Below are 24,061 nucleotides of genomic sequence, written 5' to 3'. Positions count from 1 at the left end.
GGGGGTGTGTTAGTGCCCATGGCATGGGCAACTTGCATATCTGTGATGGCACCATCAATGCTGTAAGGTACATCCACGTTTTGCAGCAACACATGCTGCCATCCAAGCAACATCGTTTTCAGCGACGTCCCCACTTATTTCAGCAAGACAATGCCAAGCCACATTCTGCACGTGTTACAACAGCATGGCTTCATAGTAAAGGAGTGCGGGTACAAGACTGGCCTGCCTGCAGTCCAGACCTGTCGCCCATTGAAAATGTGTGGCACATAATAAAGCGCAAAATACGACAACGGAGACCCCGGACTGTTGAACAACCGAAGTCGTACATCAAGCAAGAATGGGAAAGAATTCCACCTACAAAGCTTCAACAATCAGTGTCCTCAGTTCCCAAATGCTTATTAAGTGCTGTTAGAAGGAAAGGTGATGTAACACAGTGGTAAACATACCACTGTCCCAACTTTTTTGAAAGGTGTTGCAGGCATCCATTTCAAAATGAGCAAATATTTGAACAAAAACAATAAAGTTAATCAGTTTGAACATTAAATATCTTGTCTTTGTGGTGTATTCAGTTGAAATTAGGTTGAAGAGGATTTGCAAATCACTGTATTCTGTTTTATTTCCATATTGCACAATATCCCAACTTCATTGGAATTGGGGTTGTATTTTAATTTTGCTAATGTTGGGGGTGTGATTTGTATGTGTGGAAATTACAGTTTAAAGCACACACACACTCATCTGCCTGTATCTAACAGTTTCTGAAAAAATTCTGATGGGGAAAAAAAGCCCAAATCATTCCGCCATTTCCTCGCAATGAAACGACGACGAGAGGGGTGGACCAGTGCTCATTCAAAGCCTGCCCACAGGCGAATGATGCAACTGACAGGCGTGGAAATACTCACGCATGCGCACGAAGGTTCAAGCTTGGCTGACGTCAAAACATATGAATCAAATCCATATATATTTTTTGCATAAAATAAAAAGGTCGGATTCTTTTCTCACAGACCTTGTGTATGTATGTGTATATATATATATGTGTGTGTGTGTATATATATGTGTGTGTGTGTGTGTGTGTGTGTGTGTACACACAATCCTCTTGATTTAAGGACTGAGCCATCTCATGTTATTGCTCCAGTTACTGTTAACTGCAGTATTGTTACTGCCTGACATTCATTCTCCACAGTGAGAAGTTAACTACAGAGAATATTTACGAGGTCTGTCAATAAAGTAACGGTCCTTTTTATTTTTTTTTCAAAAACTATATGGATTTCATTCATATGTTTTTACGTCAGACATGCTTGAACCCTCTTGCGCATGCATGAATTTTTCCACGCCTGTCGGTTACGTCATTTGCCTATGAGCACGCCTTGGGAAGGAGTGGTCCCACCCCCTCGTCGGATTTTCATTGTCTGGAAATGGCGGAATGAAAAGGACTTTTTTTCCATCAGAATTTTTTCAGAAGCTGTTAGAAACTGGCACCTGGAAACCATTCGAAAAATTTATCTGGCTTTCGGTGAAAATTTTACGGGCTTCACAGAGAATAAGGACTGTTACTACAGCTTTAAGGACGCTTGGTGCGCCGCGCTCCGAGCTGCGACGATGCGGCACAAGCCACCGGACCATTTCTAAACGGATGGCTCTGTGGATACGAGACTGTCGTGTGCTCTTTCTCTGGTTATCACAAGAGCTTGACATCAGCCATTTTCCGGCAGATTTCACTTTTAGCAAGAGATTTTGTCATGGAAAGCCGCGCGGACGCTTCGTGCGTAAAGACCGATTCGCTTTGGAAGCGAGACAACGGAACACCTCTGTTTCGGCGTGTCAGAAGACAAGTTTGGACATGTCCAGCTCTCCACAATTTCTCTGAAACTTACTGGACTGGTAAGCATCGAAAGCCGAGATAGGCATGTCCAAACTTGTCCTCTGACACGCCGAAATGGAGGTGTTCCTTTGTCTCGCTTCATCAGCGAATCGGTCTTTACGCGCGAAGCCTCAGCGTGGCTTTCCATGACAAAATCTCTTGTTAAAAGTGAAATCTGCCGGAAAATGGCTGATGTCCAGCTCTTGTGATAACCAGAGAAAGAGCACACGATGGTCTCGTAGCCGCAGAGCCATCCGTTTAGAAATGGTCTGGTGGCTTGTGCCACGTCGTCGCAGCTCGGAGCGCGGCACGCTTAGCGTCCTTAAACGGGTCCTTAAAGCTGTAGTAACAGTCCATTCTCTGTGAAGCCCGTAAAATTTTCACCGAAAGCCAGATAAATTTTTCGAATGGTTTCTAACAGCTTCTGAAAAAATTCTGATGGGAAAAAAAGTCCTTTTCATGCCGCCATTTCCAGACAATGAAAATCCGACGAGGGGGTGGGACCACTCCTTCTCAAGGCATGCTCACCGGCGAATGACTTAACCGACAGGCGTGGAAAAACTCACGCATGCGCACAAGGGTTCAAGCATGTCTGACGTAAAAAGCTATGAATGAAATCCATATAGTTTTTGAAAAAAATAAAAAGGACCGTTACTTTGACAGACCTCGTACATGCCCATGTTGTTTTGTAAAGCTAGATAAAGATAAAATGCAGTAACTCATTGGCAAGGACACAGTTTGTGCCCTGTTGGAGTGGATGGTGCTGTGGCAGTGTGTGTAGCCAGAAGCTGTGGAGGACACAGTCTGTGCAAGTGTCTGATGCCGCTGTGGAGGACACAGTCTGTGCAAGTGCCTGATGCCACAACTACAGTTGGAGCCAGGCATACCATGATTTGATCCCCTGACCCTTTTGGTTGTTGGACAACTGCTCTACTTACTGAGCTATGATCTGCTCAGAGAGAGTTTAAAGAAGAAGCAAGCTTTGATAATAAGGCTTGCCAATCACCTGTATTGCATATAGTCTCCAACGATCTATTATAGGAGGCAGACTATTATTATTGCTTTATGGCCCAGTCACATGGCACTTAACGAAGGGCAACGAAGCCCAAATGAAACAAAAAATCTGGACTTTTTGTTGCCTTTAGTTGGCATTGTTTAACCTTTGCGCAGCTTCGTTCCTGCAGCTGGTGCTTCGTCAGAATTTTTAAACTGTTGAAAAATTAGACCGAATGCCACCGAAAACCTCAATTCGTCCGTATTTCATTTTGCTGTCATTCTTGATGGTTTCTTATCATTTGCTTAGTTTTTGTAACGTGAGCATTTAGTTTGACTTTGTTTGACCAGCTGAATTTTTTTCACACAGTACAGAAGCCATTTATGAGCGTTGCTGCTGCTGTGCTCATGTACCGTTGGAAATTACAGGGCAAACTCACCGGTTTGCTTGTTTTTTCTTTTTTTTTTTTTTTTTTTTTTTTTTTTTTTTTTTAAATTGGAGCAAGACGTAGTGCCCAGCATGTCATCAGACAGTGAGGGTTCTGATGATGAGATGATCCCTCTTTTGTTCTGGGCAAGGAACTCATGCGCTATGAGCTCCGTCCCAGCGCCGAGTCCTGGAACTCAGAGATGCAGACACACACTGCTCCAGCAGTGGCTCCAGTTGCATTTTGTTTAAAGCATTGAGATCAGTGTTAGCTTCGGTTCTGTTGTGTTCCTCTTTCGTCCCTTTTGCGCTCTTGGTTTGCAGGCTGTTCAGTGATAAAGCTCGTTCATCCACCTTTTCTCAACGAATTGACTTTTTTACTTTTTTCCCTTTGTTCAGGCATCATCGTATGCCATGTGACTGGGCCATTATTTTGGCGAGATTGGCAGTCAGGCATACAGCCATCTGGCTGCATTGTAACCTGCACAGTATTCAGATAGTGAGTGTTAAAAATGCATCAAATAAGTGTAAACCGGACTGGACACACTAAGTAATGAATACATATTGTGAGGAAAATAAGTATTTGAACACCCTGTGGTTTTGCAAGTTCTCCCACTTACAAATCATGGAGGGGTCTGAAATTTTCATCTTAAGTGCATGTCCACTGTGAGAGACATAATCTAAAACAATTCCGTTGAGTTTGCAATCAAAGCTGTCTGCTTTAGTCACCTGCTGCAGCTTCATGTCTGAACCTTCATGGTCATGCACTTGTAAAATCAGATGAACTTGCACATTGACTGCATGAAAGTAACCTGAGGTTTGCCTGACTGCAAAAAAAAAAAAAAAAAAAAAATGTTGTTGAGGCAATTTTTGTCAATAAGGAGAGCTATACTTCTTCATGGTGGAGTGGAATAGTGAAAGATTACTTTAAAAAGATGTGAAATTCCAGCTTAGTTTGCCAGAAGACAAATTGGAGACTGTGTGAAAATCATGAAGCTGTGACTTTTGGTGCAACAGACAAGTTCCATCCTTCAGTGCCTGTCTGGGCTCAGCTATCAAAAGTCTATCTGTGTACAGTGAAAGTGTCAAACTTTCACTTATCTAAGCATTGACATTCATAGCTCTAGGTCCTCTGCCTTTGAGGTTGAAGGACACCTGGGATGACTGTATGAAATCAGGTGTTTGGCAATGCCAGTATGCAGGAGAATGAAGGTCCAAGTCTTGAGGGTGCTGGTGCTTGCTGTGTAGTTGTGACACTTTGAAACTAACCAGTGACCTAAGGCAGTACCTTTGGTACTAGGCCTCTTTGGAAGATCCTTGGAAATGGCTGGAATGACTCTGTCGAATGAGTGGTTGCTTTGGTAGACTGTGATGAGAAATATCATATGTAGTTAGGGAATGGGAGCTACAATATCTTGGCCATATGGTGTGCTTCTCTGAACATGATCCATCATGCAGATGCCTCATTGTTGAAGACCCCAGCAAGTGGAAAAGGCTGAGGAGACAGCTATATTGCCCCTGTCTATGACAGATAGACTTTTGAGAGGTGAGTGAGACCGAGACAAAAAGCACTAGGACCCAAAAATTGTAGACCATTCTCCTGCAAAGATATCATCATCACCTAACACCTCTGTTCAGGGACCTCACAAAAGCACAGGATCCAAGGACATGAATGTCACTGCAGAGATAAGAGTATCTGTACAAGGTTGACACTTGACAAAGTGATACACTCCTGATGGTTGAGTCCAGGAAGTTATTGAGCCTGTTGATGCAAGACAAACAAATTACTCAAAGTAATAGTTTGACACTGTTTCAAACTTCATGTGTAGGGGTTCCACTTTGAGTACTCCATCTTGTTGATTTTGAAAATAAATTATTGATTGAAAATCATGAATTGAAAATTAATTTCAGGTCCACAAATTAATAATTTCAAACACAGTATGTAAACCTGGCCCTTAATTTATTCACTGAATTGTGTGGGTTATGTAGAATGTGGTCTCACTGGCATAGCTGTCGTGTTTTGTCAAACTGACCTCTGTTTGAAGTATTAGCCAGTGCTAGCATAATTTGAATATCAAAACCTGTCCATTTAAACACGGGCTGTAATATGATAATTTTGTTTCTTTGTGCAGATAAATGATCTCAGCCAGGTTCCTGTTCCAGTTATGCTGTTACCCGATGACTTCAAGGCAAATACCAAGATCAAAGTCAACAATCACCTCTTCAACAAGTATGGTCTAGAAACAAGTTCCAGATCAGAGCTTGATTTAAAAAGCCTTTGTCCCCTGGTACAGATGGTCACTAGTTTTTCAGTTTTCTCCCCCCACAAGGTGGGAAGAAACACCACCCATCCTCACTAAACAGTGAGAACACAGTACACATGGTTGTTCATATAGTGAGTGAGAGCAGTGTTTGCTGCACAACCAGCTTTCTAAATGAACCTCTGAATTATTATTAATGGATGTTTTGTTGCTGATTGCATGAAGAACTCATTTCTGTATTTATCTGCCTTAACAGCTTTCTTTAGGTTTTAACTGCCCTAGTTTACTATGTTTGTTGTGTATTGTGAGAAGTGTGCATTTCATATAGTTTCCAGTGGTAATATATCAACACCTGTGTACCTAATGTGTGAGGTAACGTTAAGAAAATAACTGATTACAGTGTACAAAGGAAAGCACCGGTTAGGCTGCATTATACAGAGAAAACTTTGATATTAGATAAATGTTGGTTAATATCATTTTGATAATACTCATACTCATCTTCAATCGGTTAGTCCATTTAAGGGTCGCAGGGGGCTGGAGCAGTCAGCAGTCATAGAGCATGAGGCGGGGTACACCCCGGACAGGACGCCAGTCTGTCGCAGGGCCACATATAGACAAACAAACACATTCACACCTGCACGCACACCTACGGACAATTTAAAGTTTCCAGTTCACCTAGCCTGCGTGTCTTTGGATGTGGGAAGAAACCATAGTGCCCGGAGGGAACCCATGCAAACACAGGGAGAACACACAAGCTCCACACAGAAAGGCCACAGGTGGAAATCGAACCCACAACCTTCTCGCTCTGAGACAACAGTGCTAACCACTATGTCACCGTGCTGCCCATTTTGATAATTAACACCATAAATCAGAGATGACCTCTGATGTGCACTGGGCAGGTTTGATGCTGAGAATCAGCACCTTCAAATCTGAGGCCATGCTCCTCTGTTGGAAAAGGGTGGATTGCCCTCTCTGGGTCAGAAAGTTATTGCTTCAAGTGAAACAGCTCAAGTGTTTTGGAGTCTTGTTTGCAAGTGGGGGTAAGTTAGAGCGTCAGATTGACAGATGGATTGAGACTGCATCTGAGGTCCTGTGGACACTGTACCAGATCGCTGTGGTAAAGAAAGAGCTGAGCCAGAAGGCAAGCCTGTCAATATACCGGGCAATTTATGTTCTTATCTTCACCTGTGGTCAAGAACTTTGAGTAATGATCATAAGAACAAGGGCATTGATGGAAGTGTTGGAAATGAGATTCCTCCATCTGGTATATCGACTTGCACTCAGGGACAGGATGAGAAGCTCAAATATCGAGGGTGACTGGGTGGGAGGGGACTTTGAGTAAAGCCACTGCTTCTTCACATTGAAAACAGTCAGTTGAGGTGGTTAGGGCATTTGGTGAGGATGTCCCCTGGTCATCTTCCTAAGGAGGTCTTCCAGGCACATGCAGTTGGGAGGTGGCACCAGAGAAGAACAAGAACACGCTGAAGGGATTCTATTTCCCATCTGGGTTGGGAACATCTCTGGATCCCCCAGGAAGAGTTGACCAAGGACAGGGAAGTGTGGGGTGAGCTGCTTGGTCTGCTCTACTGTGAGCCAGACTTGGATAAGTGGCAAAAAATGTAACTGATTAATCAGAGATGGTGCCTGCCACTGTAAAGAGTTATACTCTGCAGTCAGAGCTTGTTGGTTGATTGCAATACAGGTACACACCCAGTGGTTTTGAGAATGGCATGACTAGTTCTTTCTGCCAGTCTCTGGAAGTTAAACATATATTTCAGATCAACATAAAACTTTCTGTAATGCTGTGAAAACAGCATCTACTCACTTGGAGGAGTTCAGCTCCAAGCTTTAGAATAGAATACTATTCTATTTTACTCCAGAAATCTCAAAATTTTCATATACAGTGGTATGGTAAAATTTCAGACACAAAGTGTAGTTGTAACTGTGGTAATGAGGAAGCTGTGGGATATAAAGATCCTGATGTACAGCGAACAATCCAGGCACAGTTTCACTCTGTGGTGACCATCACATCAAAGTGTAAAAGCAGCTTGTTTTTGACCATGACAGGTCTTGGTTTTGACGTGAAACTAGTGCTAGTGAAGACCCGTCCCTGCATTGCAATACTCATTTTATCTATCTTAGATGGAGCACTGAGCCCTCTGAATATGAACTTTAATGGTCTGAACTGGTTGTGCATGCAGAGATTTCCTGGCAGGCCCTGGAAACAGTTTTAATGTCTTTCCCCTATCAAATGGTGCATTGTTGTTGAACTGACATTGATCTTAGATGCATACAGCAATGGGAAAAGGGGAATCTTGATGACATTTAACAACATCGGCACGTTAGCTTTGTTCATGCCTTAACTGCTCGTAGCCGTGCATATATGTCAATTACTTTGCTTTGTTTGTAGAGCCTGACAGATTTTTCTAGTTATAGTTTTATAGAAAGTGTGATTGATGCCTTAATTGTTGTTGGCACAAAAAATGTTGTCATGTCCCAACTCGCTGTCTCATCATGACCTATTTTTCCACCTGCTCTTTTGCAGAGAAAATCTCCCAGGACATTTCAAGTTCAAAGAATACTGTCCTCAGGTCTTCAGAAATCTAAGAGAGCGTTTTGGTATAGAAGATCTGGATTATCAGGTACAGGATATATTTTTGTATAATTTGTCATACAGAGCTTCGTCTGTATTTGATGTTTTGTTGGCATTTTACACCGAGCAACACTGCCATCATAAGGTTTGTCCTCGCCCTTGAAACCTTTTCAGGAGCTGTGATATTCTCAGAAATACTAATGTTAGATCAGTGGAAAGTACTGATTCTGAATATTTTTCTTTCCCTGCTCTATTCTCAAATAAGTAAATGGCACAGATGTTGGAGCCAAATATAGCCAATCAGGTGGAGGTATTAAAAAAAAGTGTTGCACTTCTGAAGCAGGGTTAGTGTCCCTCGTGTTTGGCAGTTGGATGATTTTGTTGTTCATCAAACATGACTTGCTATAATCCTTTTAATTGTCAAGTCAAGCTTTGCATAATAATTTGTGAAGATCTGTGTTTTTCTGTTATTGAATATTGAAGTGTCTTACGTACAACTTGGATACTTTTATTGCTGTGGACATAATAGGTCTACCATTGGGGACAGACATATATTAATTACTGGATTATCGCAATGTATTTGTTGTCAAAATCCAGCCCCTCGTCCACGTTGTGACACTTGGATAATGCATCAAGCAGGGGATTGCATGTTGGGTTGAAATACGGTGGGGACCATGTGTGGTCTGTGGTAACCATGAAGGCTCAAGAGGAACCCTGAACATGACACTGCTAATGAAGCTTTGGTGAAACAAGAAGTCCTCAATGGCTGATCAGGCGAGGGAGGTGATGGCTTCTAACCTAACGGCTGTGAAGGTGGATGAAGTTGCAGTAGGTCCTCAGAGCCTGATAGTGTGGGATTTCCCAGATGTTAGACCAGGCTAAGGATGTGTCACGGACTGTGTGTTTGTCGGAGTGCAGTGACATCCCCACGTTAAACAAATCCACACACAGGCTTCTAGATCAACCCTGGATGTAGATTTTCTGTTCACCCGCAAGTGTTTTTGTGATTAGCAAAGGGAGAAGGGCAGGATTGTGAATCTGGAAGCCCAGTGCTGACCTGGCATGGAAGTGGCAGATGTGTAATTCAGTCATCAGACCCATGGAAGAAGCATATTTGCTTTTGTGTGGTTAAAACCTGAATATTCCTGTGTTTTTTGGATGAGCAATGTCTCCTTAGGCAAGGGAGTGGGGAACAAAAATTTCTGTTGAACTTCGTGTGAAGTGTTGCAAACAACATCTTAATTTTAAGGCATGGTGAGGTGAGGTGATGATCTGGTGGTTAAAGCATTGGGCTTGAGACCAGAGAATCCTCAGTTCAAATCCCAGCATGACCGGAAATCACTAAGGGCCCTTGGGCAAGGTCCTTAATCCCCTGGTTGTTCCCGGTGTGTAGTGAGCGTCTTGCATGGCAACACCCTGACATCGGGGTGAATGTGAGGCGTTGATATGTAAAGCGCTTTGAGCGCCTGATGCAGATGGAAAAGCGCTATATAAAATGCGGTCCATTTTGCTATTCAAGATGGAAGTTTAAAATTGGACAGTGTGTAAGACTGTCATCATGACAGTCCAAAATTCTTTTTCTGGGTATTTTGGATGGAATAGCCAGATGGCCATGGTCAAAAATCACAGCAGCCACACTTGGTGTTTTAGTGACATCTGTCTGTTCATGCACTTTGGTCTTATGTTTTTTTTTTTTTTCCTTCCTGTATAAAATGTTTCAGAAAAGCATAACAGCCTTTGACAAGATATAAAATATGATAGTCATTGTAGTGGAATGGTAGATAATCATTGTGCTTGATTACTCAGGTGACACTCACCCGCAGCCCCCCAGTGAGGAGTGCAGAGGACCAGGGAGAGAATCTTCTCCTAAATTCTTATGACCGAACACTAATCATCAAACAAATCTCCAGTGAGGATGTGGCAGACATGCACAACATCCTGTCAGAGTATCATCAGGTAAGACCTGAACAGGTCATATTCAACTTCCAATATGACCTGGGTTTTAGTCCAGTATTTTTGGATCAGGTATACATTAAAATGGTAAAATGATCATCTCCCAAACTAGGTGATGAGCCCACGTGGGACATACTGCAACATATGTGTGTCTGTGTGGCTTGAGTGAGATGTGCGTCTGTGTAAATTTGAACTTTAATTTCTTTATGGCCAGGATCTCAACACTAGGGCTGAATGGTATGGCCAACAATTTATATAACTTTGTATAGTTGTGGCGGGATGTTTACATACTCATCATGGGCATGAATGTCATGGTAATTTTGGGCTTTAAATGGTGTCTTTGAAATGCTCTTTTGCCAGGGCTCTCTTTCCTGTGGCCGACGCGCCAATCCGTCTGCACGTCTTTCATTAAAAAAAATCTCCTTTAACAGTGGAATGTCCGGATAAACTGCTGATTCCGACCTCTTCTGAAAGTTCTCTGTTCTCTCACGACGTCCTGGGTCAACAGAGGCTTAAATTTGGAGGTTTTCAGCTTGAAACAGGATGACGACGTCGCCTCGGAGCGCTGCGCGACGTCCCGCTCTGTGGGAAGTCCTTACAGCGATCATCAGCCGTTAAAATTCACACCGAAAACCAGCTGAATTTCTCGAATGGTGTCCACTCGGATGTGCCTCTCAGTTTTTGAAAAAATTTTGATCAAGCACAGCGCCAGTCTCTCAGCAACTACTCAGACAATGAAAATCCGGCGAGGGGGCTGGACCACTCTCCACAAGGTGTGCTCACAGGCAAATGATGTCACAGACAAGCGTGAGAAAACTCACGCATACACAGGAGGGTTCAAGCTTGGCTGATGTAATCATGTGATTCAAATCCATATAGTTTTTAAAAAAAAATAAAACCGTCAGTTTCTTTTCTAATAGACCTCGTATACATGCTTCTCATATATTATGTAAAAGCTAGTGAGAAATAAACACTTCTAAAACTGAAAATGTTTTTTTTGGAACGAAATTACACCTCTGAACTTATTATTTTGCTGACATTAGCATGGTGACATCATAGACTGGTAGCTAGCTGCAAAACTTTCATTTGTGTATAAATATAACTTATTTGTCATATATTATGTTCAAACTAAATAAACACTTCTAAAACTGAAAATGCTGTTTTTGTAACCAAATAACACCTCAGGAGTAATTTACAAGACATTTTATGAACATTTGCATGCACACTAACTTCACCTAACTCACAACTATCTTCCTATGGAGTTTGGAATTTGTATCATTAATACTTGCAATACTTGGGTGATCTACAAATATTCCTTGATTTGCGCAACTTCCGCTCTTGTCAAAAGCTCATGTACACACACATACACAGATGCACACACAAGCAAGGCCTCCTGCAGATGCCATTAAAATGTAAATATTGTTTTTTATTGATTGATTGATAAAGGGGCTTTATTGAACATGTACAAATTGTACGTAAGACAGTAGGATCTTTATAATTAAACAACTGCAAATTATAAAGAACGCATTTCTCATACGGCCAAGGGTGTTTTATTGGAATGCAAATATAAATTGTAAATTTCAAAGACATAAGCACAAATGTAGCAAACAGTTATATACAACTATTTACATTAAAATGCAGGAAATGATTCAGACATTTTGTACATACAACTATTTACAAAACAATAAGATGCCACACACATTATTTGTGCCACTCTAAAAACAATTCCTGTCCAAAATAGGACAGTGGACACAGGCCTCACCCACAGGAGTGTCACTCCTACTACTGTCCACATGAAGGCAGTATTTGTACTTTAGTCCAACTCCCACGTGTATTGATCATCAACGCAAGCGGGGTTGGTGTTTTTGATTGGTTTAGGTTGTGTGTTTTTCCACCAATGATAAAGGGGATCCGTTTTTTTTTTTTTTTTTTTTTCTTACCTTTCTCTGTTGCAGTCTAATGGAGCTCGCTCAACAAGGAAATGAGACTCCCGTTTGGTGCGTGTTTCAGCAAATACGGTCACCAAAAATGACCATAATATTCAGGAGAAAGCTGGGTGTTTATTATTATTTATGATTCAAGTTATACTAGGCAGAATTTAAAAACTGGTATATAGTTTGAAGTCAACACTTTTAACACACATTCAAACAGAGACTCAGACTGGTGTAGATTGGATGTTATATGCGCTTAATTTGGCCATGTGACTTTGATGCTGAGATGCGTCGGATGACTCTAGAGGGTTAAATCTTTGCGTAACGTGAGATACAATCTTGTCACTTGCATAGGCATTCTCAGATATGATCAGTTGAATGTGTATATGCACATAATTGCGCATTTAAAATAGATACAGACACTAATGGTTAACTTTGATTAAAGTAGAACAGCTTATTATAAATGGGACGGGTAACAGGTGGATTTCAGACTTATGGCCTATACCTGATACAATGCATGCTAGCAACTAGTATGGTGGAGTGGGAGGTATTATTTTGAAGGTTTGCGCTTTGCTCTCCAGTTGCTTTTCTGGCTGTGTGTGTGTGTGTGTGTGTGTGTGTGTGTTTTTTTTTTTATTTTTTTTTTTATTTTTTTATTTTTTTTATCTCCCGCTGGCCAAAGGCCTGAAGGGGAATTATGTTGTGGCAATTTCTGGCCACTTGTCTTTGTCCGTCCATCCGTCCGTCCAAAAAGGGTATTGGCATTCTGAAATCAACTCCTCTCAGAATTTTAGGAGGAATTTCCTGAAACTTGGTACAAGTCCTTGTTTTAGGTTGGTAATACACATTTTAATACTGTACATTATTGACACATTTTGGCAGCTTTATGGCCCTTGATTAACAAACCTAGCCACTGCTAGTTTCATGAGTTGGTGTCTACATTCTGAAATCAACTATTACATACTTTGAAATGTTATCAGAATGTAGTAAGCATCTGTACCAAAGCAGTATTTGCTAGCAGGGGATATCGTGCTCTCAGAGCGTGCTTGTTAGTTTTAATTTTTTTTTTTTAGCTGTAAAATCTTTGTTTGCTTGGGGGAGGGTTGGGTAATGCCATTGGTGTTTCAGAAAGTTAATGTAGAACCCTCAACAGTTTGTTGTTAACTCAATCTGTCATGGATGAGTGCAAGTGAAATTAAAGACCCATATCTGTCTGAGAGTTTACAGGGTTTTTTTTTTGGGGGGGGGGGGGGGGGGGGGGGGGGGAGGTTGCTGCCACAAAAACATGATGTAATAAAAACTCCCTGTTATTTATTTAAATTCCAAGTTAATTTCATTAAATATAAATGACTGGTGTGATGAATACCTGGGGCCAATTGTTCAGAAGATTTCACCTGGATAAAAGTGATCCTTTTGCTGTCCAAGATCCAATAACAATACAGACCTTTTTAGGATTGCCAGATCCAGGTAAAATATACTCTAAATTGGACTAAATATTGCCCTATAATCTATATGAAGAATAACAGGTAGAATAGCATGGTGTCACTTTGTTTTTACTTGAAAAAAAAGAGGGGAAAAACAATAAAAAAAAAACAAAACAAAAAAAAAAACATTTTTGGTCATTTTCTTTTAATGAGTTCAAGCCACAGAATATATGTGCCTGTATTGTTTCACAACATGCCACCAGATGCAGTGTCCCTCTCTCATTATGTTAATGATGCATCTGACCCTGCTAAGGACCCAGAAAACCGTCCTGCAAAGCTTCAGGAGACATGATCTGTTCTGAATCACTTTTATTGAGGTAAAATGTTTTGAACAAATGGCCTCTGTTCTTAAGCAACACAGAGAAGTTCTGTATACTGACCTTTGACCTCCTTGTGGTGGTGGGGGGTAAGAAGCAAGGGAACTTCATAAGGTAAAGAAGAAGGTAAAGTGACTGCATTTATCTAGCAGAAACTCAAAGGTCTTCACAGTTAGGCCTCACGTTCACCCACACACTCTTCGATGTCAGGGTGCCGCCATGCTGTTTGGGTATTATGTAACTTGCTCAAGAGCACCTTAGAAATGGTAATGAGAGTAAGTGGTGCTCTTTTCACTTTGTCCACCCACATTTCCCAGACTAACTGCAAGATTGAAACTGTGATCCTCTGGTCACAAGCCTGCTTCTCTAACCTTTAGGGTTCCACTTCCTCATCCCTCTTTAAAAGCACAGTCACAGAAAGCGGGGAACAGAACAGACAGTGTTCACTCTTCATGCTTTGACAAAGATATTCAAATTTTCATCTCAACCGTTCATGTAAACACTAACATTGATGGATAGATTATGCCTACTATGTTGTCTCACCTCTTTTGTTTATTCTTACAGAAGAAATGGTGATTTTTTTTTTTTTTTTTTTTTCCCTCTCCATAATGACAGCAACCGAAGGTTTGTCAGTGTCTTATGATCTGCATATTGGAGAATATTGAGATTTGTTTCAATGAACTGCTGACACAGTGAATGAACATTTTTGTCAGGTGACCCTGTTCCTTGCCTTTGATTTTAGTCACATGTGTAGTTCAATAAGTATGTCACTTTAGGCGAACATACACTGGGTAAAGTTTTGGCTACTTGAGCTCTGGCTGGAATGTGTGTGGTTGTGTAGTGTACGTAAAACTGAGGGTGATGAGTAAAATGCCTGCTCTGTTTGACTTTTTCAGTTCTTGTCACAATGAAGTAGCACATTTACCACAGCTTTGTGTTTGCCTTGACTTTCTATGGTAGGTTCAAATTTTGTTTTCTTGTCAAAAGGGTTTTTTTAATGGGCTTCATGTTCAGCAAGCTCATTTACTGTTATGTATTAATCCATGGTGTACGCATATTTACTTTTAGGTTTAGTTTAACAGAGCTCTAGAGGTTTTGACCTTAGAGTATTGAGAGCAGATTTACAAACTAAATTTCATAAATCACAGTAAAACAGTAACGACTGTCTGATAGTATTGGAAAGATAAAATGTCATGTCAGATGGGTAGAAGCCATCTCCTATGTATCCGATGCACAGGTAATTAGTTATATTAAAATTGGATCATACCATGCCTACTTCACCCAGCGTGTCTGCTTCTTTGGATACAAGCTGTCATGCATCATAATGCCACAGCCGCAACACTCTTCAGATGAATCAAGGTAAATGATCAAATGTCTGTCTTCTTTGAAGAAAAATAGATGTCAGCACTGAGAGGTTTAATATCTGTGACTTATAATTCTTGTTGGCAGTAACGGGAAAGCTGATTAAAGAGAGAACGACCTAGTGTAAGGGCTCATCAGACAACTTTATGCATATCCGCAAATTTTTGTATCATACCGCCATCAGGTCCCAGAGTGGATAAATCTCAGAATGCCGCCTTTGCGTATTTGTGTGTACAACCAATATTGAACTTTTGTGAAATGTCTTAACCCTGCCTCTCTAACCTCAGCACACCGCAAGACATCACATAACAAGGAAAATTGTTCTAATGAATTTTCGCACTGAGCTTACAAAGGTCTACCGCTCATAATGAATAAGATAGCTGTTGTTAATGGTAAACATTCATACGCGCGCGTGTGTGTGTGTATATGTGTATATATGTGTGTGTATATGTGTATATATGTGTGTATGTATCTTTGTGGCTTGTTAGTGCCATTTATTTTTGCCAAACATTGCTGAAGAGATATAGAACAGCTGTGGTGAATGCTAGTATGACTAAATGGACAGTTGTGATACTCGTAAAATAATCGCAGAAACGACTTTCAGCTTTTAAAATGTGTTTTTTTTTTTTTTTTGTTTTGTTGTTGTTTTTGTTGTCAGGAAAGCAGAACCCTCCTCCGGCTCTGGCTGAGAAACGCAACTGGAGCTGCCTGTTTGTCTGTGGGGCTCCAGTCCGCTAGCGTAGGGGCAAAAATTAAGAGGAAAAATAAACACAGAGGACCTCTTTAAAAACACTTACATCCTGTGTTTATTCACAAGCAATATCAATGATAAGGACTTAAAGTACAACAACAATTCCAATAAAGTTGGGACATTGTGTAAAATGTAAATAAAAACAAAAAACAGTGATTTGCAAATCCTCTTCAGCTGACTGAACTGAGGACTCTAATTGTGAGTGTCATGATTAGGTATAAAAGGAGTATCCCCAAAATGCTCAGCTCTTGTGTAAAGGATCTCCCCACGTGGGCTCAGGAACACTTCAAAAGTGTGCTGTGGTCTGAGTCCACATTTCAAATTGTTTTTTGGAAATCATGGACGTCGTGTCCTCCAGACAAAAGAGGAAAAAGACCATCCAGATTGTTACCAGCGCAAAGTTCAAAAGCCAGCATCTGTGATGGTATGGGGGTGTGTAAGCTGCCCATGGCATGAGCAGCTTATACATCTGTGATGATACCATCAATGCTGAAAGGTACATCCAGGTTTTGGAGCAACACATGCTGCCATCCAAGCAACATCTTTTTCAGGGATGTCCCTGCTTATTTCAGCAAGACAATGCCAAACCACTTTCTGCATGTGTTACAACAGCGTGGCTTCGTAGAAAGAGTGCGGATACTAGACTGGCCTGCCTGCAGTCCAGACCTGTTGCCCATTGAAATTGTGTGGCGCATTATGAAGCTCAAAATACGACAATGGAGACCCTGGACTGTTGAATGACTGAAGTCGTTCATCAAGTAAGAATGGGAAAGAATTCCACCTACAAAGCTTCAACAATTAGTGTCCTCAGTTCCCAAACATTTATTGAATGTTGTTAGAAGAAAAGGTGATGTAACACAGTGGTAAACATACCACTGTCCCAGCTTTGCACTGTCCCAGAAACATGTTGCAGGCATCCATTTCAAAATGAGTAAATATTTGTACAAAACCAATAAAGTCTGTCTGAAGATTAAATATCTTGTCTTTGTGGTGTATTCAGTTGAATATTATTATTTACACAACTTCCCAACTTCATTGGAATTGGGGTTGTATTTCCAGACATTGTCTTTGTCTTAGTTTTCGGCAAGCTGAAAGGACACAATACGTCAAATTAAAAGACTTCATTTTTACCACTTTGGAAAGGTCTCACTTCTGCTGCTACATTGTAACCGTTTACATACAGCGCACAAACTTTATGCAACTGCTTCATGTCTTCTCCATTTTTATGAGAATGTTACAACGCCACATACAGGCCTGGCATATAGATATACTGCAGTATTTTCAGCTCTTTCTGTGGTTTTGTGTGTACACAAACATTTCTTGAGATGGTGCCGTGTTTACAGAACACATTTTGAAAACAAAAAAGAAAACAATCGTATCCATTTTTATGTGGACAAGGCCTAAGTGTCAACTTCCAGCCAGTTTAATCATCTGAGTAAACTTTAGTCATCTAGGCAAAAATCAGAAGCCTCCTGAAGTTTAGTCGAGGCAGCTGGACATCTTGTTTAGCTGGGGAACATTTTGCCACTCATCCAAGTGGTGTCATCAGTCTGGAATAATGCTGGTTTGGGACCACCTAGATACACTTCTGTGCAGGGTCCTCTATTGTTAGCTGCAGCTTTTTGTCTGGTATACAATATGTACAATAAGTGCCACAAACATGCATACTCTCACACCCATAAACATGGTATTAACACAAACATGAATATTAACTTAGCACAGTACTTTCTGTTGCAAAGTGTCAATTACTTTTGGGAAGTCTTGCCAAAAATCATGATTTGTGGTGTAGATTTAATTCTCTTCTCAGCCCTCTTATAAGGCTATTATACAAATAATGAATGTTTATGAGTTCAATGGTGCGAATAGTTCATGAGGTGAAAACTGGAACATTCCATTCAACGAGGCAAAGTCGAGTTCAACTTTCTTTTAGGCAGGAAACCTATTATTGTGCTCTTGAGAAAGATCCTTATCACCAGATTGCTCTGGGTGTGCAGTTGTGTGCCTAACAGTTGTGGTCAGAGGTTTACATACACTCATCTTGGGCATGAATGTCATGGTAATTTGGGGGTTTTAATGGCTTCTTTTCCCAGGGTGGAAAGATTGTACAGTATATGTCATGAATGACTTTGGACAGCAACTTTTCCACAACCATATTAATTTAATCTCTTTGCATGGATTTTCTTTTAAAATAAATTCAGAAAGTCCTATTTAAATCGGCACAACTTTTTACACCGATGAGCCTTTCTCATGGGAATGTCAAGCTTGTACTTAATTCTGCATGGCATATTTCCTTTCGTTTTTCTTTTACCAACCATATATTGCAACTGCAAAGTGAAACTCTTCACTCTTCTGCTACACACAGTCTCTTGTACTTTTTACAATGCCAGCATCAATTTACACATCTTTGCACCAAATGTAGTGCTGTGCATAAAGCTGTCTCTGGGATTGATACTAAGACTGCTTATTTGTGTTCCATGATGAGGATCCATCGGGGATGATGATTTGACAGCACACACAAATGTTACTGTTGTATTCCCAGTGTGTCATACAGCAGTGTGTTGTTTGTATTATATATCTTGGATTTGTGGAGTTTCTAATTTAAAGAAATCAAATCAAAATCAAATCAATTTTATTTATATAGCGCCAAATCACAACAAACAGTTGCCCCAAGGCGCTTCATATTGCAAGGCAAAGCCATACAATAATTACAGAAAAACCCCAACTGTCAAAACGACCCCTTGTGAGCAAGCACTTGGCGACAGTGGGAAGGAAAAACTCCCTTTTAACAGGAAGAAACCTCCAGCAGAACCAGGCTCAGGGAGGGGCAGTCTTCTGCTGGGACTGGTTGGGGCTGAGGGAGAGAACCAGGAAAAAGACATGTTGTGGAGGGGAGCAGAGATCAATCACTAATGATTAAATGCAGAGTGGTGCCTACAGAGCAAAAAGAGAAAGAAACACTCAGTGCATCATGGGAACCCCCCAGCAGTCCAAGTCTATAGCAGCATAACTAAGGGATGGTTCAGGGTCACCTGATCCAGCCCTAACTATAAGCTTTAGCAAAAAGGAAAGTTTTAAGCCTAATCTTAAAAGTAGAGAGGGTGTCTGTCTCCCTGATCCGAATTGGGAGCTGGTTCCAGAGGAGAGGAGCCTGAAACCTGAAGGCTCTGCCTCCCATTCTACTCTTACAAACCCTAGGAACTACAAGTAAGCCTGTAGTCTGAGAGCGAAGCGCTCTATTGGGGTGATATGGTACTATGAGGTCCCTAAGATAAGATGGGACCTGATTATTCAAAACCTTATAAGTAAGAAGAAGAATTTTAAATTCTATTCTAGAATTAACAGGAAGCCAATGAAGAGAGGCCAATATGGGTGAGATATGCTCTCTCCTTCTAGTCCCTGTCAGTACTCTAGCTGCAGCATTTTGAATTAACTGAAGGCTTTTCAGGGAACTTTTAGGACAACCTGATGATAATGAATTACAATAGTCCAGCCTAGAGGAAATAAATGCATGAATTAGTTTTTCAGCATCACTCTGAGACAAGACCTTTCTGATTTTAGAGATATTGCGCAAATGCAAAAAAGCAGTCCTACATATTTGTTTAATATGCGCATTGAATGACATATCCTGATCAAAAATGACTCCAAGATTTCTCACAGTATTACTAGAGGTCAGGGTAATGCCATCCAGAGTAAGGATCTGGTTAAACACCATGTTTCTAAGATTTGCGGGGCCAAGTACAATAACTTCAGTTTTATCTGAGTTTAAAAGCAGGAAATTAGAGGTCATCCATGTCTTTATGTCTGTAAGACAATCCTGCAGTTTAGCTAATTGGTGTGTGTCCTCTGGCTTCATGGATAGATAAAGCTGAGTATCATCTGCGTAACAATGAAAATTTAAGCAATGCTGTCTAATAATACTGCCTAAGGGAAGCATGTATAAAGTGAATAAAATTGGTCCTAGCACAGAACCTTGTGGAACTCCATAATTAACCTTAGTCTGTGAAGAAGATTCCCCATTTACATGAACAAATTGTAATCTATTAGATAAATATGATTCAAACCACCGCAGTGCAGTGCCTTTAATACCTATGGCATGCTCTAATCTCTGTAATAAAATTTTATGGTCAACAGTATCAAAAGCAGCACTGAGGTCTAACAGAACAAGCACAGAGATGAGTACACTGTCTGAGGCCATAAGAAGATCACTTGTAACCTTCACTAATGCTGTTTCTGTACTATGATGAATTCTAAACCCTGACTGAAACTCTTCAAATAGACCATTCCTCTGCAGATGATCAGTTAGCTGTTTTACAACTACCCTTTCAAAAATGTTTGAGAGAAAAGGAAGGTTGGAGATTGGCCTGTAATTAGCTAAGATAGCTGGGTCAAGTGATGGCTTTTTAAGTAATGGTTTAATTACTGCCACCTTAAAAGCCTGTGGTACATAGCCAACTAATAAAGACAGATTGATCATATTTAAGATCGAAGCATTAATTAATGGTAGGGCTTCCTTGAGCAGCCTGGTAGGAATGGGGTCTAATAGACATGTTGATGGTTTGGAGGAAGTAACTAATGAAAATAACTCGGACAGAACAATCGGAGAGAAAGAGTCTAACCAAATACCGGCATCGCTAAAAGCAGTATGTCTTTGGGATGGTTATGAGTAATTTTTTCTCTAATAGTTAAAATTTTATTAGCAAAGAAAGTCATGAAGTCATTACTAGTTAAAGGAATACTCGGCTCAATAGAGCTCTGACTCTTTGTCAGCCTGGCTACAGTGCTGAAAAGAAACCTGGGGTTGTTCTTATTTTCTTCAATTAGTGATGAGTAGTAAGATGTCCTAGCTTTACGGAGGGCTTTTTTATAGAGCAACAGACTCTTTTTCCAGGCTAAGTGAAGATCTTCTAAATTAGTGAGACGCCATTTCCTCTCCAACTTACGGGTTATCTGCTTTAAGCTGAAATATATATATAAAAAAAAAAAAATCAATTTCAGTAGTTCATGATTTAAAAAAAAATTACAATATAATCGTATTTTGCAAAAAAAAATTCCTTCCTCTATACTTTTATGCTGATGCTGTCCTTTCTGTAGTAATAAATTTGTTGCCGTTATTCCCTGCACTGGTAATGGTTTAGGGCTTGTCAGCAAGAAAAGTGGGTGGGTTAGTCTGTCGCAGCCACCCACAAAGAATAAATGCCATCATCTTGTTGCTCACCACATTAAGAGCACATAAACAAGTATGAATCCATTCTACAGTGTTGAACATTGATGCACAACATTAACAAACCCCCTTGTTTTGCCTGTGTAATAATAATAATAATCCATAGATTTGTTTGCCGCCTGCTGGATGCAGTTCCTGCCTTAATGTGACCAACTGCTAACCTATTAACTGTGTGGAGAAACATGACACCCACACCCTTAGGAAATATGGTAATAAACATACAAAAGAATTAGTTGAGGAAAACTGAATTAAAGAATTATTAGAACATGTGGCCAGGGACTACATGACAACTTTTTTGTTGGTGCTACAACTTAGTGATAGAAAACTTGAACCAATGTTTTGCAGTGTTACAAAGCCTTTGCAAGACCGGTGTTTTGAAACTGGGCTGTGTATCAAAGGTAATTCCTGCTCCATGCTGGCACCTGATGAAGAGGTAACAAATATGCATCCATAACAAAATATAAAATTCATATTTGAAAGTTCACTTAAGTCTGATCTGTAGGTCCACAAGCACATGCATTGCTTGTGGTTTGATTGAAGATGCTCACTTTCTAGCTCTTAGCAGTTGTTTGAGAGCTGTGGATCAGTTACATCCATCCATTCATTTTCTAAACTCGCTTATTCCAGTTAAAGGGTGCTGGAGCCTATCCCAGTGGCCATTGGTTGAGTGATGGGCTACACCCTGGACAGGCTGTCAGTCTCTTGCAGGGCTGATAACCTGTACACAAACACATTCACACTCTCACTCACATCTTTGGTCATTGTAGAGTTGACAATTCACCTAGCCTGCATGCCTTTGGAAGTGAGAGGAAGCCAGAGCACCCAGATGGAACCCACAAAGACTAGAAGAACATGCAACCTCCAACCAGAAAGGACCAGGTCTGAAGCAAATCTGGGACCCTTCCAGCTGTGAGGCACAATGCTTATCACTAAACCACCGTGCTGGCTGCTTCACTGTGTGGATCAGTATGACTATTAACGTTCATCCTGACATGCTATGTGTCAGAACAAACTGGATTTCTCTAGTCCTCTATTCATTTGTTTGCTTGATGTGAAAAGGGCTGAAACTTTAGTAGAACAATTGAGGTATTTTTTGCGCTTGGTGTGGAACAGATCAGCTGATCTTTTATAACAAGTCCTCTTTTGTTCCGGGGTAACCTATTACATGTACATAATAAAGTAACCTGTAGCTCTAAGTATTATCATCAGGGATGTATGTAGATGAAAATTGAAAAATAATGTAAAACAGGGCCTTGTCAGTGTTAGTGATTTTGTGCGTTCAGTGAACATGACGCACAAGCAAAACAGCTTGTTTTGCTACGAATGCAAATCATTTATTTTAATATTTTTGTTCTATAGCACCTGCATGAAAACAAATTATGCAACGTGTAACACTGTAACCTTGACTGGCTCATAGCCTTGTTTCGTGGTGAACTACTACTACAAAAAAAATCATTTTTGTGATTTATGTGTATTGTAATTACATGTATTTAAATGTGTTACAAGTTGAACCTCTCTGAGACGTTCAGAAATCTGTCTGAAGCAGTCATAATACTTTTTAATATGTTTATTTACCAAACTGCAAAAAAAAAAGAAAAAAAGTCCATTATGTGTTATAAATGCATGTTATAAATTCCCACAATGTGTGAGTACATTGGTATTCTTAATCATGGTCACTTTTCTTCAAAATCCATTACAGTTTTAGGTGTCTGCAGGAAAGTGGTTATTAAGAGCTGTGTAGTGTCCTAAACATCTGTGTTGCCATACACAAATTGTTGACTCTAAACTTGAATTAAAACTGAAAATCTGAATCTGAGTTTACTGTGGTGATGTACAGATGCAAAATTGCACATAGTCACTATTCAGTTGAGTTAATGGACCTGATCTGTCCATGACATATGATTGTCTGAAGTTAGCCCTTTCAAGCCCACAATTAGATATAACAGATGTTTCTACACGAATAAATGTGAAATTCTGGTACTTGTACAGTATTTAATGTGTAAAAGGCAGATTATATATAATATGTGTGTTGCATAGACAGGACAGTTTCCCTGTGAAACTTCACCATTTTAATGTAAAAATGATGTTTCATGCAGGGATTTATCTTTTCATAAGATGCCCTTATTTCAGGGGACATTGAATGAGGTCATTCTGTAGGACTTATAATAAGACTCAGTTGGTTTTCTTTTATTGTGACCTTTTGAAGGAGATCCATTATAAACTTAACATGTAAACCTTTTAGTCCATTCATGTAAATGATCATTTATGCTATAGTGTTGTACTCATTATGTTGTTTTGATTTCAGGACCTGTCATGCAAATGAATGATTTTCTTCCCTGCAGCACATTGTCAAGTGTCATGGGAGCACCCTGCTGCCCCAGTTCCTGGGTATGTACCGGGTTGGCGTGGATAGTGAAGAGACCTACCTTATCATCATGAGGAACATGTTCAGCCACAGACTGGTGGTACACAGGAAGTACGATCTGAAGGTGAGGAAGAACTATGTGCTGAACACCGGCATTTATTAACTGTTATTACACATCCTCATTATCACTGTCAGATTACAGAACAATGGAAATCCTAAAGTGAGCACTTGGATTAAATGTGGGCTGCAGTTTGAGGAACATGCTTGATTTCACACAGTGGCTTTGAATTGTGGGAGGAGACCCTGCCGCTGCACAATGGTGATAGATGGCAACCATCCAGACATACAACCGTCCAGGGTTCTAGCTAGAACCATTTTCATGCCGGGTAAATTACGTGCTCATAGCTGGGGGTGGAGACCCCTGAAGCTATAGGGTTATATACCTCTAAAACGTTATTGGCAAGCCCTATTTTAACTAATTTTGAGTGGTTTTAGATGCATTGATAGCACGAGTAATGGACAAAAAATTACATTTATGTTGCAAT

The 24,061-nt window shown here is 40.4% G+C and overlaps 1 protein-coding gene and 1 long non-coding RNA gene across 2 annotated transcripts in view; one reads left to right on the top strand and one right to left on the bottom strand.

Annotated features, from left to right (window-relative positions):
* pip4k2ca (phosphatidylinositol-5-phosphate 4-kinase, type II, gamma a) overlaps positions 1-24,061 on the top strand; it is a 52,845-nt gene that overhangs the window by 13,621 nt on the left and 15,163 nt on the right. Inside the window, exons 2-5 of the mRNA XM_034172022.1 lie at positions 5,411-5,508; positions 8,085-8,181; positions 9,939-10,088; positions 23,494-23,640. Coding sequence (XP_034027913.1) covers positions 5,411-5,508; positions 8,085-8,181; positions 9,939-10,088; positions 23,494-23,640 — 492 coding nt within the window. The remainder of the gene's footprint in view (positions 1-5,410; positions 5,509-8,084; positions 8,182-9,938; positions 10,089-23,493; positions 23,641-24,061) is intronic.
* Positions 4,691-11,326, bottom strand: LOC117512066. The gene is made up of 3 exons (XR_004561198.1): positions 11,316-11,326; positions 5,768-5,773; positions 4,691-4,773 (listed from the first exon to the last, which is right to left on the bottom strand). It is a non-coding gene; the product is annotated as an uncharacterized LOC117512066 (long non-coding RNA).

Source organism: Thalassophryne amazonica, chromosome 6 (genome assembly GCF_902500255.1).
Source record: "Thalassophryne amazonica chromosome 6, fThaAma1.1, whole genome shotgun sequence".
NCBI lineage: Eukaryota > Metazoa > Chordata > Actinopteri > Batrachoidiformes > Batrachoididae > Thalassophryne > Thalassophryne amazonica.
Note: the sequence above shows the minus strand (reverse complement) of the source record. Positions and strands in the feature narration are given on the sequence as shown.